We start from the raw sequence: 14,440 nt of genomic DNA on the forward strand, positions 1-14,440 counted from the left end.
GGGAGCCGTGAGGAGACCAAGTAGAACTGGAGTGTCTGGTTTCCCGATGCTCTCTACTTCATTTGCATGAGTGTGTCTCTCACTCCATCTTCTTGGTTTGGGTGTCTGATTTAAGGACCGCTGAAGTGACTAAGTTTTGGAATCTCTTTGCAAATGAATAGGCTTTCGACCCATGCTCTTCATTTGATGACTTCCTTCCAGCATTTGATCAGACCAGGCCTTGCAGAGCAGTTTCATCTTCTCGACTGTGGTCCTGAGTTCCTAGAGCCTGCCATTGCTTCTCATTGTTGGGTCTTCATCTTTCTTAACCATTGCTCTGCTGAATCTTTCCTTCCTTTTTCTCCCTATTAATCCTGAAGTTTCGTTCTCTGCCTGCTCCCCAGCTCTGTTGCTCTTGATGGCTTTTATGTCGAGGTAAAGATTTATTATGGTGTGAGAAATTTAATCCATGGAGCTATGCATGTCAGGCACGTTCTTCACCCCTGGGCTTCAGTTCCAGACCTGGGAGGTAAAGACTTCTGAATGATATATGCCACATGGAGAGAGTGCATATCTCAGTATTTCTCAGGATCATTTTTCAGACATTTTGTACAAACATTCTGGTAGTTACATGAACTGGAGAGCACACCCTGATTTGTAATTAGGACATGGTCTTGTAATAATATCCCTTTTAGTCCTGTGAAGTGGTAGATGGCCAAACTTTCTGTATGTCAAGTTTCTGAGTAGTAGACACTTTCTCATCCAGTCCCAAGTTCGGTATGAAGTGACCCAGATAAACTCCATGTTTGACACCCTTGTAGGGATAAAGACTTTATAATGTTCAGTATGTGTTCCACCACTTCCTCCTCCTCCCAAACAAACCTTTGCCCATAGATGCTGTCAAACATTGCCTTAGCCGTGACATACTGATCCAGCATAAAGCCAAAGTTAGACTGGGGTGAATTAATGTTTACAAAGCAGAAACCAAGCCAGCTGAATTTAAAGCAAAGATTTACGAGCAGGGAGGCGGGGGGTCGGGGGGGGGGACACTAACTAGTCAAGTGCCACTGTGTCCTCAGCAGTGTGCTAGGAGCTGTTCATTCCTCGTTAGTATTTGTGATAACCTCATGAGGTTGTGAGCAGTAGACTTTGTGTTGTAGAAATGAAGAGGCAGAGTTCCAATAGAAGGGTGGTAAGTGAAAACAGCAACAAGCCCTCAGCCTCTGTGCTTCAGCTTTAGGCTCCTTGTACTGATGGAAGCTCTCGTATCCCATGGAGAGCTGGTATATTGTCTCAGTAAAAGAGCAGCTTGGTAGCAGATTTAATGAACTTAAATAATGCTCCCTTCTGACTTAGTGCTTCGTGCCAGCCATTTAGAAATGTTCTCAGAAGCCGGGCGGTGGTGGCGCACGCCTTTAATCCCAGCACTCGGGAGGCAGAGCCAGGCGGATCTCTGTGAGTTCGAGGCCAGCCTGGGCTACCAAGTGAGTTCCAGGAAAGGCGCAAAGCTACACAGAGAAACCCTGTCTCGAAAAACCAAAAAAAAAAAAAAAAAAAAAAAAAAAAACGGAAATGTTCTCAGCCTCACCTGACACAGAATGGAAGTGTGTGAGCATGCCTCCTCTTGCACCCTATGAACCAGCTTAACAATTGTGGGGAACCTAGGAAGTTCATCTTTCTTTGTCCTCCTGAGGTGCTTCATGCCTTGCCTGTCTGGTTTTTGTTTATTTCCAGAGAGAAGAAATAGGACTTCTAGATCACAGTTTAGAATCTGTAAAGATGAGTGTGGTGATATTTCTCTTGGGAATCCTCATTCCTCTGCCACCCTACTTGGCTCTCAGTGTCCCAGACTTAGGCATTGCCTTCAGGCTAGCTTTAAAAAGTAATTAAACGAGGTACAGGACCTGAGGAGGAATAGATTGGGAAATCATCAAGATTTTCTCTTTATCTCTGAAGAATCAGAAGCAGGTCCAAGGAACCATAATTGGGGTTCAGATTGGACTTCAGAAGTATAGTCACCGTACAAGACGGAATTCACGAGAATGCTGTGTGCTCACACGCCTGCGTTGTTCCTGCCTCCCTCTCTGCTGGGTGGTACAGTGAAGCTCCGCACTGGAGTCAGCATGGGAACAGGACTCCTAGGAGTCTTGCTGCTACTATGGAAGCTGACCATGAGTGATTTAGAGGTGCAGATCACATGGTCTAAAATGCAGTACGCCCTAGCACATACCTCTGAATCCTGCCAGCGCCTCCGAGAACACTGGGAAGAGGTCTGGAGGCACTTCCATGTAGATTCTTCACTGTTGCCTGTGGACTCCATATTCCTCCGTCTGTGTGCCCGGTTCTCAAACCCTCATCTTCCTTGACTTAAGTTTCTTAATATACTCCAGGGAGCTACCCTTTCCATTCTCGCCACAGAAAGAGGTTTAGACTGAGGATTCACTGGCTTACTCAATAGGACATATGCTTGATTAAGGACTCAGATTTCACAGCAAGGTTATAGACTCATCTCTGCAGAGATAGATGAATCCATGAAGATTTAATTGTCTAGACAGTTACTGATTGTCTTGATTTTCTCTCTCTCCTTTCTAGAAAGTCAAAATGGTAGCCTTCCCCCCACCCCCTTCCTACTTTCCTCCCCTCAGAAGAAGGGACTTATACAGGGCTTCCCTGTATTCACCAATGATACTCATTCTAAAGACTTCTAAACCTAGTCTCTAAAAGTAGCTGTATGTTACAACATTTGCTAGTAGACTTACATCCTCTATTTAAAAAATTGAAAATCTTGGGGCTGGAGAGATGGTTCAGCAGTTAAGAACACTTGCTGCTTATGAGGTCCAGAGTTCAAATCCCAGCACCCACATTGGGTGGTTCGCAAATGCTTATTAACTTCAGTTCCACGGGTTCCAACACCTTCTTCCAGCCTCTGCAGACACCTGAACACACACAAATAAAAAAGTAAATACTAAAAATTGGGGAAATCTCAGATTAGAAATTTTTAAGAGATTTTTCTCTGCTTCTATTAGTTACTCATCCAGTACTGGATGGATGAAGTTTGTTTTTACTGCTGTCTTTATAGCATTAAAATTATTGAAAAAGGATTACTTATGAAAGGTGACTACTTTTCTCAATATTGGAAACCCTGGTTGGTATTTAAGGGACATCACTCTAGTGTTTTCACATAGTATGAGTTCAGGAAGTACCCCACAGGAAGACTTTGGGGTTGAGTAAATGGTCAACTACAAACAGTTGTTCGATTGCTCTTTATTTTGTCTCCAAAGGTGATCATAACATAGACTTAACATCTAGATTTGGGAGGCTGAGGTGTGGCTCAGTTGGTAAAATGCTTGCCTAGCATGCACGAGGACCTGAGTCCAGTGTCAGTGCCACCAACGCCAGGTGCCGTGGCACAGGCCTGTGATCCCAGGACTGAAGAGGTGGAAGCAGGACAAGGAATTCAAGGGCATCCTTAGCTACACAGAGTTTGAAGCCAGCCTGAGCTACGTGAGACAAAGAATTTAACCCTCTCCTCGCCACAAAAAAAAAAAAAACCTTTGGATTAGAGAGATTGAACATTTGTCAACTTCCTTGAAAGCAAACACTCTTCCCTTAGCCACTTTGGTTTCTCCTACCTTTTCAACAAACTGCCTTTCACTTGAGCAAAACATGGTTGCTCAATTATGTGGAGACTTTTTGATCACCAAGAAAATACCACAGGACTAGGGAGAACACTCAACCCATAAGGAAGATTTTATCCCCAGAACCCCCATAGGTATACCCAGGCACAGTAGTGGATGCTTACAACCTCAGTGCTGAGGAGGCAGAGGCAGGAGGACCTGTGGGGCTCATTGGCCAGCCAGCCTAGCCTAACAGGCAAGCTGCAGGGCCCAGCAAAAGACCCTGTATCAAAACCAAGGTAGACAGCTCTTGAAGAATAACACCCCAGGTTGACCTCTGGTCTTACACACACATGAACATGCATGTGCTCTCCCTATACTCATGAATGTACACACGTGTACATACGTGCAAAAATGACTAGATAGCTCATGAATGGAATTTTTTAAATTTATTTATTTATTTATTTTCAAGACAGAGTTTCTCTGTGTAGCTTTGCGCCTTTCTTGGAACTCACTCTGTAGACCAGGCTGGCCTTGAACTCACAGAGATCCGCCTGCCTCTGCCTCCCGAGTGCTGGGATTAAAGGCATGCGCCACCACCGCCTGGCTCTGGAAATTATATGATTTTTATAAAAGTATAATAGGGTGAGAGTTTCTGCTTCTTACCAGAAGTAGTTAACTGCCAGTAATGCCAGTCATGATCTAGTCTTTGGCATATGAAGATGCTTTTTCAGCAAGAGAATCACAAAGTAATGGAATGTTTATGCTTATGGGAAGAGCCCTCTGGAATCAGGGGATCCCTAAAACTCCTCTGGAGACTGCTGTGGTCTTGAAAAACCAAAAGAAAAGAAAAGAAAGGCATGTGCTAACACTCTAAGTCCTCTCGGGCCAGAGCTCCCAGCTTACACCCACTGCTTCCTTTGTAATTCCCTTTGGAGTCCTCATTATGGAAGACAATACCATTTGGTTCCTTGCCAACGTTCCTTTCCTGGCCACTCACCAGGCCTAGGGAGCGTTTTCTTTCTTTTCCATTCTAGAGCAAACCTGGTCTTTGGAAAATTAGTGTCTAGTTTCCTGGGCCTTGAGATTACTATCTCACTAAGAGAAATTCATTAATGGCTGTGTTTTACAATCCTCCCTTGAGTTCCCTGCTTTCTGTTGAGAGTAACATTGTCCATGAGGAAAAGGTTAGGTCATCAGAGGAACCAGGGACCTCTGACATGCAGGTACAAGTGTAGTTCTTGTTGCATCTTGCAAGGGAATGGTATAAGGTGCTGCCTGGAAGCTGTAGCACAGTCCACTCAGCTTTAATCAGTGGTGTCCGGCTGTTGGGATGCAGGAATTCTGACCATAATGGGACATTTGGGACGGCTGGCTGCTGCTTGCTATGCTAGTTTATTTCCTCACTTGAAACTTACTGCTTTGTTGTAGGTCATTCTTCCTATTTTTTTTTTTTAAATGGGCATTTAGGAAAAAAAAATCATTAGGCAGTCTAGTATAAAAAGAAATTTTGAAGTGCAAAAATAGCCTTTCTGACATGGTGACAGTTTTTCTTATTGCCTTTGCAATTTCATTATGCCAAAATGAGTACTACTTGGCTTTGCATCTATTTGTAGACCTCAGGGGTTATCCTAACACACCACTGAGCCCTGCAGAATCATTGCCCGTCCCCACCGGAGCGTGGCGCTCTTTGCTGCATTGGCTCTGGTCACTGTCTGTTTTCTTTTTTCTAAGTGCCATATGTAGGTTTTGAAAGAAAATGGGTGTTTAGGTCACTTCCAGGGGTAGGCCTGAGTCTTTGGATTTAGTGGTGGCCTGAAAGGAATGGCCATAGGCGGAGATGGTGCTTTCAAGTAAACAATTACCTCAGGCAGTTGGCAGCACAGGTAAGTGCCACATGTCTCTCGAGGGTACCCCGACTGACAGTGGGCATAAGTTTTTAATATCAGACCTTTGGAACAGTCCAATCCCCAAATAACTTCTCTGTAAGCATTTTGTAAATATACCAAATCAAGACACAGACCATTAGCTTAGACCTATGACGAGATGCAGGGTGCGTGTTTTCACAGCTTAGAAACAGCTTTCTTGGCTATTCATTACTGTTATTATTAACTAGTTTTATTATTTAGAATTCAAGATGAGATGCTGTTTCTCAGTTGGAATAGAATCTACTCTTCATTATCATTTTTTGTCAGTGCCAGGATTTACATTTGTAAACTTTATATCTGTAAACACATTGTCTCTAGACAGAATAAGGACTGGATTCCAGCTGAGCTCTAATGAGGCAGGGAGGCATTAGAAGTTTCATTCAGTCTCAAGCTCTGTAAGTAGATGTTTCTCTTTAATTTGTTAGGCCACCATGAATTGCTTTACCTACCCAGGCCCAGGCCAGTGGGCTAAGGTTTTAAACATTTAAACAATCAGGACAGGTTACTGATAGTGTTCCTTTTATACAGTCGCTTTAGTTATGACGGCATAACCCCTGTGTAAATACATGTAAATTATTTTGTATTTTACTTTAAAATATCCAATGAGTAGCTCTTCTGCTGGAGTTGTAAGGCTGATAAGGACGTTCTTCATAAGCCTTCTTGTGGGTTTTCTTTTCATAATTAGACTACATGATCCTCCTTTTCCTGGGTGAGTTGTTCCATATAGTTATACATAGTCGTGTTTATTTTCTTGCAGTTGAACTCGCAATGATAATGGACCGTTTGTATGGTGGTGTTTGCTATGCTGGCATTGATACAGATCCAGAGCTGAAGTACCCCAAAGGTGCTGGGCGTGTTGCGTTCTCCAATCAGCAGAGCTACATTGCAGCCATCAGTGCACGTTTTGTGCAGCTTCAACACAATGACATTGACAAACGGGTAAGCAACCGCTCAAAATAGAATTGCTATGGGGAAGCAATGAAGTTTGTTTTGTGCGGCCCTGGGCAAGGCAGTATTCTGTGATCAGAAGACAGCAGCTGCATCTTGCACGGCATTATGCTGTGAGTCCATAGAGCTTGCCTGAAGAAGAGAGGATCCTTAGTGTTGAAGGTATACATGAACCTCCTCCTGCCTTGCTTCTTTTTCTCCCAGGTGAGGAAAAGAAATCTGCAGAATTTAGCGTACCAAACTAGTAGCAATGCCCTAACAAAGATTGAGAGTCGGTCACTTCTTTGACCTTAAGACACACTTGAATTGACATGTTCAGAAGTACACATAAAAATTTGCCTTTATTCTTTAATTGTAACATCACACTTGGTAGCAATCACAGGAACCAAATACTATTCCCTTCAGTCTCTTCTCCAGCCTCACATAATTTATTACTCATGAAACACGTGTACATACACACACATGCATGCTGTGTTACCTGCCATTTGCTCATTCTGTCTCCTGCTGGGGCTCTGGAGGCGTTGGGTGAACTTCCTTTGATCTAGAGAGGACATGGCAGGTTGAGGGAGTCAGTGTGCTCTGTTGGCTTGTTGGAGAGTGAACAGCACTCCACTGTTGGGAACGTTGGGAGAACGGAGGGTGGGAGGGGTAAATCTAGAACCTAGATTAAAATACACAGAGGAGAAGAACACAAGAAGAGTCTTGAGCTTCTGCCATGAATGGCACAGTGGCTGTTCTTGCTTCTGAATAGAGGATGTCCTTGAGGCCCCGACTGGATTGGAATGAATGAAGCAGCCTCCTGTTACGGAGCTTTACCACACCCTCTGAAGTCCTCTTTGATTAATTTTGTGTAACAGACAATGTTCTTAGCATCTCAGTGGAAATTTCTGTTGGTGATGCATTTTTCATGTTCAGCAAGATTGTATTTTGTTAACATGTGTTCTGATCAAATTACAAAAGCCAGCACTTAGAATAAATATTCTATGGTTCCTTGAGAGTAGGTGGCAGTGGTTTCTTTGTTAATTATTTTTTTATTTTTACCAAAAACTTTAAATTTTGAATAGTTTCTGAGATATTTAGAATCCTGTGCTCCATTAACTCTATTCATCTTCAGATTAAGTTGCATTAGCTGTGTAGTGCTTCCAAGCTATACCAGTGCCTTTAAAGAGACTTTTAAGAGAAAGTAGCTGAATAAAATAATTTCATATGAATTTTTCTTTTAAATGTTACAGCTATAATGTTACCTAATACATTTTAACTTAGGTGCATTATATATATATATATATATTTTTTTTTTTTTTTTAAATCAAAGCCACCTTCCACTCCTGTCCCTCCAATTGCTCCCCTAGTCCCTTCCAGAATTTTCCCCTCTCAACTTCGTGTGCTGTTTTTAAATTCATTGAGTTCACTTAGTGCTGCCTAGAGGTGCATGGATGTAGAACCATCTACTAGAGCACGGACAGCCTTTCAGAAACCGTATCCCCGAGGAAAACTGGTGTCCCCTCCCCCAGCAGGCATCAGTTGTCCATGGCTCCTCTGCCAGGGGTACGACTCCATGAGCTCTTCCCATCCATGTTGGGGTTTAGGTTGGCCTGATCTTTTGTACATGTAGTCATAGCCTCTGTGAACTCATGTGTCATGCTCAGTAAATACTGTTTCACCACAGATGTCACTGCCTCTGACAGTACCTTTCTGTCCCTCTTCTGTGACGATCCCTAAGCTTTGGGGTTGGAGTGTGATACAGATGTCCCACTTAGAGCTGAGCCCTACACAGCCTCACAGTCTCTGCATGCCCAACAGTTATGGCTCTCTGTGTTAATTGCCATCTATTGCAAAAAGAAGCTTCTCTGATGAAGACTGACAGATACACTTTTTAGCAGGTATAAGATAAGAATTTAAGAGCAAGTTATTGCTATGTCTACTCAGCAGAATATTAGTGTTATATTCTTTGCTAGCACCTAGGACCTAGTCAGCCATGGGTTTTTGAACCAGTTAGTTAATGGTACTAGTTATGAGTTTCGTTTTGTGGAGTGGGTCTTACACTCAACCAGAAACTGCCTGTTTACTCTCATAACATTCATACTACTGTTCCACCAGTGGGCATAACTTACCAGGCTAGTTGTTATTGTTCTTACATAGTTCACAGCCGGGTAAAACTGTTGATTACTTTTCTCCCTTGGTAGCATGCATAGACCTTTCCAAAATTATGAAAACTAGCCAGTAGGGATGAGGCTTCCAGATCAGTACCAGCTTGATTTCTCCATGTCCTATGACACAGTATGTGGTGTCTGTAGTAATAGTGTCTTAGGGGGTGAAAATTTCAGTTGGTAATGGATTTTTCATAGTCAGCAAGATGTCTTGTTAGCATGTGTATCTGAGCAAATTAGAATAAATATTCTATGGACTTCTTGAGAACAAGTGGTAGTGGTTTGTTAATTAAAATTAATTTTTTTTTCAGAATTTTGAAACACTCTGAGTTAATGGAGACTCAGAAAAATGACAAAGATTCAACTTTATTCCTGGTTTTCAAGTACCCACACTTCCTCTTTTCTAACAGTAATTCTCATACAAGACTGAGCTCCACAGAGAGGCACAGTGTCTCTCAGACTCACCCCCAGTCCGTAACTATTGCTTGGTTCAGTCTGAGATGCTTACTAAACTTTTTTGAATTCACACATGGTACTTTTTGAAGGGTTCTCATCACTCCTGCTGCTGTTGCTGGTGGACCTGCCTGCTCATTATGCCTCTTCCTTTGGATGTCTGATACACTTGACTCAGGCTGCAATCCCATCCATCACTGGTAAACCTGGGCACTAAAGTTTACCTAGAGAACTTTAGGTTCTCATCGGCATGAATGTAGCTTTCTTTTTTCCCCTCTGAGGATGGTGAATGAGAAAAGGGGAGGGGTGTTTATTCTCCAATAGTCATCTGAGCGGGCGCATCAGAAGTCATGGAGAGTGGCGGCGTCCTCACATGGCGCTTTCTTCTCTTGGAGCCCCGCTGCATCCTCTCATCTTTTCTCGGCCCTCACTCTTCTAAAGCCCATCTCCTTCACTGGAAGCAGTGGGAGCCGACTTGGGCTCTTGCTACTGTTGACCTGTAAACATTGCAGTCCCTCCCTCCTCACTATTATGGCTTCTTGTCCTTGCTCTGAGCATAACCACACAATGCTTGTCTTAGGCATTTGGAGTCTGTTAGCTGCATCCTTCACAGATGTGTTTTAGGCTCGTTCGTACTTCTATTTCTACTAAACTTTACATTTGAGCTTTCTCGAGAGCTGCCACTATATAAAGCACATTTGTATTTCCTTACAGAGAATGTCTGTCATAGGCACCCCTTTCCTGAACAGCTCTTACAGGGTGTTGCAGTGTTCTCATGGTGAAGACCATGAAACCTGTGCTAAAAGTCAAGGGCCTGTGTCTCCCAGTTCCCATAATCCATTTGTGTTGCTATTGAAGATTCTAAGGTGCTGCCCTCTCCTTCTCCTGTGAGCCTGGAGTTACCTTTAACCCTGACTGTTTTAAATAGCGTCAGCCTTCGTCTCCGTTGCCGTCCTCAAGGGTATAAACGTAGACTCGATGGAACCCTGGCACGTTAAAGCCACTTGCCTCCTGTGGCAGCCCTTCTCCCTTGCATTGCTCACTCCAGGAGAAGAATAATGGGGGCCAGCTGCACAGCAGCTGCGCTTGGCCGTCAGGTCCCACAGTCCATTAAGTGTCTGGAACCTTGGGAGTCTGGGCGTGTGTGCTCTCATAAGAGATCAATATATTCTGTATCTCTTTCTGTCCACTGAAATTTGTCAAGACATCTCTTGACAATCTATATTTGTTTATTGTTATTGTTGCTAAGATTAAGATTTTAGATGGGGTAATTTATATAGAAATATGACCTTTGTAGATTTAACTTTTTTCTATCCATCTTAAGAGAATTACTGACTTACCTATCCCTTTAAAACATGTCAGTATTCAACATTCATTGGAACAGTCAATCCTGTAGCTTTAACACTTTGCTTTCCTTTCACTCATCCACTAATCTTCTATCTTTGTGGACAGGTGATTCGTAACAGCTTTATTGAGCTGTTTTATGATACTCGAATATCTAAAACGCCCCCATTTAAAGAATGCTATTGAAATGTTTTTAGTATATTTGTACCCTTGTGCACCTGTCACCAAGATTGGTTTCAGGCAGAGGTATTTTCACATCCAACCTTGTATGTGCAATAAGAGGATCACTTGTGTAGCAGCTCCTGGGGGCAGGTCCACACTGCCTGTATCCTCCATGTTCACTTCACTCATCAGGAGAGGACCCTGCTTAGTCAACCTGTGCTCTTCAGTCAGGAACCCTCCTGTGGGTGTGTTAAAGGAGTTGCTGCGTCCATACAATAATGTCTTACTGCTGTGTCTAGCCACAAGAGGACTTACAGGTGACTAATGGGACTAATGGGCAGAGCCTGGCAGTCCTTACAGATACATGTCCTGATTTTGACTCTGACACATACGTACAGGGTGTGTCAACGAGTGCTGGTGTAGGACGAGCACTTGATTGTGTGTAGAATGAGTTAGGGTGGCTGGGCTGTCTCTCACTGGACATCGAGAGTTACTTCCCCATAGTCTATCTCTAAATCATTCTTCTATTTTTAGTTTTTGTTTTGTCTTGAGACAGGGCCTCCCAGGATGACTACAAACTTACAACCTTCCAGCCTGGGACCACTGAGTGCTGGGGTTACAGTCACGTGCCACCACTTCTGACCCATGTAAAGCAATCGGAATATTTTCATAAGCTCATAATTGAAAATAAATCACTTCCCTATTTAAACCTTTGGTTACATTCTTCTGCCTATTGGATAAAGGTTCAAACAAATGATAACCTTGAACTTTCCTAAATGACCCTTCATGTACCATGCTTGCTCTCCTTTCCTTCCTCCTTTTCCTGAGCCAGCCATAACTGGTCCCATTTCTTAGGGTCAAACCTACAATTACCTGGCTAGTACCCTTCCTTCAGGCCTCACCTTCATTGTGGTAGTTTTAGGAATGATGTATTCATTGACACTTAAGGCTCCCCCCACAGATCATCAGATCACACTTTGTAGGCCATTGTGGCATTGAGTACCAGGTCCTGAACGTCCATTTACTCTGTTGCAGATCACACAGTCCATGTGGGCAGTGACTGTGTTTTTCAGAGGAGCTGTTGTGTACTCAGAATAGGACATGCAATGGACCAGCATTGAATATTTATCAATGATTCTTCTATTGACTGAACGCTCATTGAGAGGTAGTGCGAATGGGAAATCCTTCTCTTCTGACCTTTGCCATACCTGTCTGTCCACCACACAACTCTTGCTCAGCTTTTCTTTTCTGCTTGGTTAAGATACTTATTTGAGTAATTAAAAAAAAAAATTAGACTTTGCTACTTAAATATCGGAAGGTATTCTTTGACACATACAGTATATTAAACCTGGACTTAACATTGGACCTGGCCTGACCCAGTATCCTTTAGTCTATGACAGGGAGAACTGGATGTTCAGAGAGTTCCGTAAGGTACCTCCCAAGTTAGGTCAGGGCTGCCTCAGCTTTGGGGGCTCCTTAGCCGCGCTGCTTAGCTCAGGCCTAATGTTCTGTTTGTTCACGTGTCTGTTTGTCCCTCTTGTGTGGTGCTAGGGATAGGGGTTCTTCCACTGAAGTATATCCCTCACCCTTTGGGACCCAAAGAGTCTTCAAACTCAGTTCTTCCATGGAATCTTAAATGCTCAAACCTGCATTTCAAAATTATAAGCTAGGTGGTGGTGGTGATGCACACTTTTAATCCCAGCACTTGGAAGGCAGAGACAGGTGGATCTCTGTGAGTTGGAGGCTAGTCTGGTGCATAGAGTGAGTTCCAGGACAGCTAGAACTATATAAAGAAACCCTGTCAAAAAAAAAAAAAGAAAAGAAAAAAAATTATTGGCATACCTTTAATCCCAGCACTTGGTAGGCAGAGGCAGGTAGATCTCTGAGTTCAAGGCCAGCTGATCTACAGAGTGGGTTCCAGCACAGCCAGGGCTACACAGAGAAACTCATTCTCTGGGGGAAAAAAGCATAGGCCCCTTATTAAAGTTTGTGTTTATTTAGTGCAGTGGTGCTCACCTTCCTAATGCTGCAGCCCTTTAATACAGTTCCTCAGGCTGTGGGGACCCCAACCATAAAGTTATTTTCCTTGCCACTTTGTAGCCATAATTTTGCTATTGCTATGAATTGTAATCTAAATTTTTTTGGAGATAGAGGTTTGCCAGGGAGTCTCAGTCCACACGATGAGAAGTACTGGCAAGTGCCTATGATCTTAGGAAGGCTAATGCAGGAAGTTATGAGTTCAAGACCAGCCTGGGGTATGTAATGAATCTGAAGCATAGTGAGACACTTCAAAAATAAAAAGAAAGAAGAGCTACAACAAAAGACTTTTACTTGTTTTGGTATTTCAAATAACTTTTCAAGAATATCTATGACATGGAACAAGGGGCTCATGGAGTTGCTGGGACAGCTCCCGTGTGTTTCTGGACGTAGCTAGAGCATTAACAAAGTAAGTCTGAAGTTTCCTATGGGTTTTTTTTAGAGTTTTTTTTTTTTATTACTTTATGTTTCAGACTGTTCTTGAACTCTGACCCTTAGAGTGTAATAGGGGATCAGTTATGCCCACCTCCATCATCCCTTTGGAGAGTCATTGCTCTGTTTAAAAGTACTAGCTTGAGAATTGACTTTTCCTCCCTTGTGCTGTGATCTTAAGAAAGGTCGGGGGGTGGGGGCGGGTTGCGCGAGTGGGGGTAGTAGCACATGCCTTTAATCCCAGCACTCGGGAGGCAGAGCCAGGCGGAGCTCTGTGACTTCAAGGCCAGCCTGGTCTACGGAGCGAGTTCCAGGACAGGCTCCAAAGCTACACAGAGAAACCCTGTCTTGGGGAAGAAACAAACCAGAAAGGTCAGAGGGTTCTGTGGTAATAAGAACATCAGCTTAAGTACTTCAGCGTATTCCAGAGATCAAGGAAAGGGCAGATGGACAGGTGCTTTGGGAACTCCCTAGGCAACACAGATGTTATTCTGGATTATTGATGAACCTGGCCCACTTAACTTGTGCCTAACCATATGTCCACAGCTGATTATTGTCTTTCCTCCTCTTTTAATGTACCTATGCATAAGGGAAATACTTAGTTGAAGATGTAATTAGAAACATTTGACCCAGGCATCAGTCAGCTAACACTGTTTGGATGTTAGCCAAGACACATAGGTGAAATTTAAAGTTCCTTTTCATTTTCCACTTAACAGACTGCAGGGTTTTCTTTTTCCATCTTGCTTAGAAAAAAATGCTTTGGCGGTTGGTATCTTTTCTCTGATAAAGAAAAGATTTTGAACTGTAACTGGAATGGAAATTACTATTACATTTTGCTTGTATTCCTTTTACTGGTAGTTTTGAGAGAAAACTGAAATAGTCTAAAATACCGAAGTATAATCAGAGCAAATGATGACCTCTGTGCTCACCTTGTCTGTTTTAATGTGTTTTTAGAAGGGATGCTAATGAATGCTTATGGGCTGTGAAAGTCCTGAAGTCAAGTCTTCTGTGCAGCTCACACCTGGGTCACTGACACATGAGAGACTCCTTCAGTGGAAAAAGGAAACCACTGAAAATGGGCACTCTTCTTATATGGGCATTTTCCTGCTTTATATGATAATGATAAAACAGTATCAAGTGTATGCAGGCAGTGGTGGTGCATACCTTTAATCCCAGCAGTTGGCAGGTGAATCTCTGTGAGTTCAAGGCCAGCCTGGTCTACAGAGTAAATTTGAGGACAGCCAAGACTACACAAAGAAATCCCATCTTAAAAAAAACAAAAGAAAAAAAAAAGAAAGAAAAGAAGAAAGTGTATAAAAGTCAGTTGACTCTTACTCCATCTAGCAAAAATCTATGACTGGATTGATGGATTGATACTAACAATCTGTTTATC

General features: G+C 42.9%; 1 protein-coding gene across 12 annotated transcripts in view; it reads left to right on the plus strand.

The window, feature by feature from the left end:
• Cpeb3 (cytoplasmic polyadenylation element binding protein 3) overlaps nucleotides 1-14,440 on the plus strand; it is a 190,201-nt gene that overhangs the window by 157,237 nt on the left and 18,524 nt on the right. For 11 of the 12 annotated variants that reach the window (XM_052712070.1, XM_052712063.1, XM_052712067.1 and 8 more), the window contains one exon: nucleotides 6,282-6,463. In XM_052712070.1, coding sequence (XP_052568030.1) covers nucleotides 6,282-6,463 — 182 coding nt within the window. Of the gene's footprint in view, nucleotides 1-6,281; nucleotides 6,464-14,440 lie in introns of those variants that run through there. The other variant, XM_052712071.1, reaches the window with a different exon arrangement.

This window comes from Peromyscus californicus, unplaced genomic scaffold, assembly GCF_007827085.1.
Source record: "Peromyscus californicus insignis strain IS unplaced genomic scaffold, ASM782708v3 Scaffold_4__1_contigs__length_199733344, whole genome shotgun sequence".
Lineage (NCBI taxonomy): Eukaryota > Metazoa > Chordata > Mammalia > Rodentia > Cricetidae > Peromyscus > Peromyscus californicus.